Raw genomic sequence first — 2,771 nt, forward strand, 5'->3', positions numbered from 1 at the left:
AGTGCCCTGAGCATCAGTATCGCCCTGAGCATCAACAGTGCCCTGAGTATCAATATCGCCCTGAGCATCAATAGTGCCCTGAGTATCAATATCACCCTGAGCATCAATACTATCCTGAGCATTCATACCACCCTGAGCATCAATACCATACTGCGTATCAATAGCACCCTGCGTATCACCAGCACCCTGAGCATCAATACCACCCTGAGTATCACTAGCATCTTGAGCATCAATAACATCCTGAGCATCAATAGCACCATCAGCATCAATAGTACTCTGAGCATCAATAACTGAGGGATCATATGAAAACAGCAGAGAAACACACAGAGGCAGACATCTAGTGGGAATGTTCACTGAGAGATCATATATGATCCAGCAGAGACACAGACAGACAGAGAGAACTACTGGGCATGATAAATGAGAGATATTGACACAATAACAAGAAATATGAATAGCACTGGACTGACCGCAATAATCATTCTCAATAGACATCTCTCTCTGACTGTGTCTGCTGGATTCATATGATCCCTCAGTGATCTTTCCCAGTATATCTCTGTCTTTGTCTGCTGCGTTAATATGATCTCAGTGGGATTTCCCAGTAGATTTACAATCATAGAAGAATCATACAGTCCCTATGGTGCAGAAAAAGGCTATTTAGCCCATTGAATGTACACCAATCCTCAGAAGAACATCCCACCCAAACACAGGACCCTGACCCATCCCCATAACCCTGTATTTAGCATGGCTAAACAACCTAACCTGCACATCTTTGCACTGAGAGGAAACTGGAGCACCTGGTGGAAACTCACATAGACGCAGGGAGAATTTGCAAACTCCACACAGTCACCGAATGCTGGGATTGAACCTGAGTCCCTGGTGCCGTGAGGCAGCAGTGCTAGCCACTCACCAAGCCACTGTGCTGCCCCAAGATTTCTGTAGCTGCTGGGTTAATATTATTTCTCATTGATTATTCCTAGTAGATCTCTTCCATTGTCTGGGGTTTCAGGTTACTATGATCTCTCAGTGCTCATTGACAGCAGATTGCTTTGTCTGAATCTGCTGGGTTAATATGATCTCTCAGTTATCATTCCCAGTAGATCTCTTTCTTTATCTGCATTCATCGGTTTAATGTGATCCCTCAGTGATCATTTCCAATATGCCATCCCTCCAAATTTGCTGGGCTAATATGATCTCTCAGCGATCATTGTGTGTAGATCTCTAGCTCTGTCTGTGTCTGTTCTCCGTTGATATGAATTATCAATGATCATTCCCAGTACATCTCTCCCTCCACGTCTGCTAGGATAATATGATCTCCCAGTCATCATTGCCAGTCGATCCCTCCCTCTGTCTGTATCTCTGCTGTTAATATGAGCTCTCAGTGATCATTCCCAACAGATCTCTCCCTTTGTCCGTGCCTGATTGTAAATAGGACCCCTCAATGATCAGTCCAGTAGATCTGCCTCTGCTGGGTAAATATGATCTCTCAGTGATCATTCCCACTAGATCTCTAACCCTGCCTGTGTCTATTCTGGGTTAATATGATCCCTCACTGATAATCCCCAGTAGATCTCTTTGTCTGTATCTGCTGGGTTAATATGATCTCTCAGTGATCATTCCCAGTAGATCTCTCTCTCTGCCTGTGTCTTATGTGTTAATATGATCCCCTCAGTGATCAGTCCCAATAGATCTATCTCTGCTGGGTCAATATGATCTCTCAATGATCAGTCCCAGTAGATCTGCCTCTGCTGGGTAAAAAATTATCTCTCAGTGATCATTCCCAGTGGAGCTCTCCCTCAGCCAATGTCTGTTGGATTAATATGATCTCTTAGTGATCATTCCCAGTACACCTCTCCCTCAACTAGTGTCTTCTTGGTTAATATGATCCCTCAATGATCATTCCAGTAGATCACTAACCCTGTGTGTGTTTATTCTGAGTTAATATGATCCCTGAGTGATCATTCCCAGTAGATCTGTCTCTGCTGGGCTAATATGATCTCTCAGTGATCATTGTGTGTAGATCTCTAGCTCTGTCTGTGTCTCTTCTTGGTTGATATGATTTATCAATGATCAGTCCCAGTACATCTCTCCCTCCATGTCTGCTGGGATGATATGATCTCCAAGTCATCATTGCCAGTAGATCTCTCCCTCTGCCTGATGGATTAATATGATCCCTCAGTAATCAGTCCCAGTAGATCTCTTCCTGTCTGTGCCTGAAGTGTTAATATGATCCCTCAGTGATCAGTCCCAGTAGATCTCTCCCTCTCTGGGTCTCCCCTTCACAGAGGGATTCTCTGGTAGATACCATTTGACAGTCCGCGGGGGGGGGGGGGGGTGGGTGGGTTACGTCAGTACGTTCCCCGCCCCTTCCCTGCCTCCCCCCCCCCAGGGGCAGGCGGTGATGGTTTGTGCCCGTGACCTGTGACCCAGGTTAGGGGCGGGGCGGCTGCGGGCGCCATCTTTTCCCATGGACGAGCCTCGAGGGGGCGGCCGCAGCAGGATCAGGAGCAGCTTGTTGTTGTTTCAGAGAGGGACACATTGAGGGGGTAAAAGCTCGGTGCCTGCAGCTCACACACTGCCCGCCATGGCCAATGTGTCCTATCACATCTCCAACCTGCTGGAGAAAATGACCTCCAGCGACAAGGACTTCAGGTAGGCCCCGTCCCCTTCCCCCTCCCCCTCCCCCTCCCTCTCCGCCTACCGCCCTCCTTTAAACACTCTGTTACACTGGGGCAGCAAGACCCCAATCCCAGCTGATAGTGCCCCCCCGCCCC

At 47.6% G+C, this 2,771-nt stretch overlaps 2 protein-coding genes across 2 annotated transcripts in view; one reads left to right on the plus strand and one right to left on the minus strand.

Moving 5' to 3' along the window:
• Positions 1 to 2,771, minus strand: part of oxtra (oxytocin receptor a) — a 460,437-nt gene that overhangs the window by 14,250 nt on the left and 443,416 nt on the right. The window lies entirely within an intron of this gene.
• Positions 2,430 to 2,771, plus strand: part of LOC109919162 (cullin-associated NEDD8-dissociated protein 1-like) — a 41,563-nt gene continuing 41,221 nt past the window's right edge. The window contains exon 1 of the mRNA XM_048606325.1: positions 2,430 to 2,649. Within this exon, the coding sequence (XP_048462282.1) occupies positions 2,582 to 2,649 (68 nt within the window). The 5' untranslated portion in view covers positions 2,430 to 2,581. The remainder of the gene's footprint in view (positions 2,650 to 2,771) is intronic.

The sequence above is a fragment of the Rhincodon typus genome, chromosome 16 (genome assembly GCF_021869965.1).
Source record: "Rhincodon typus isolate 14 chromosome 16, sRhiTyp1.1, whole genome shotgun sequence".
Lineage (NCBI taxonomy): Eukaryota > Metazoa > Chordata > Chondrichthyes > Orectolobiformes > Rhincodontidae > Rhincodon > Rhincodon typus.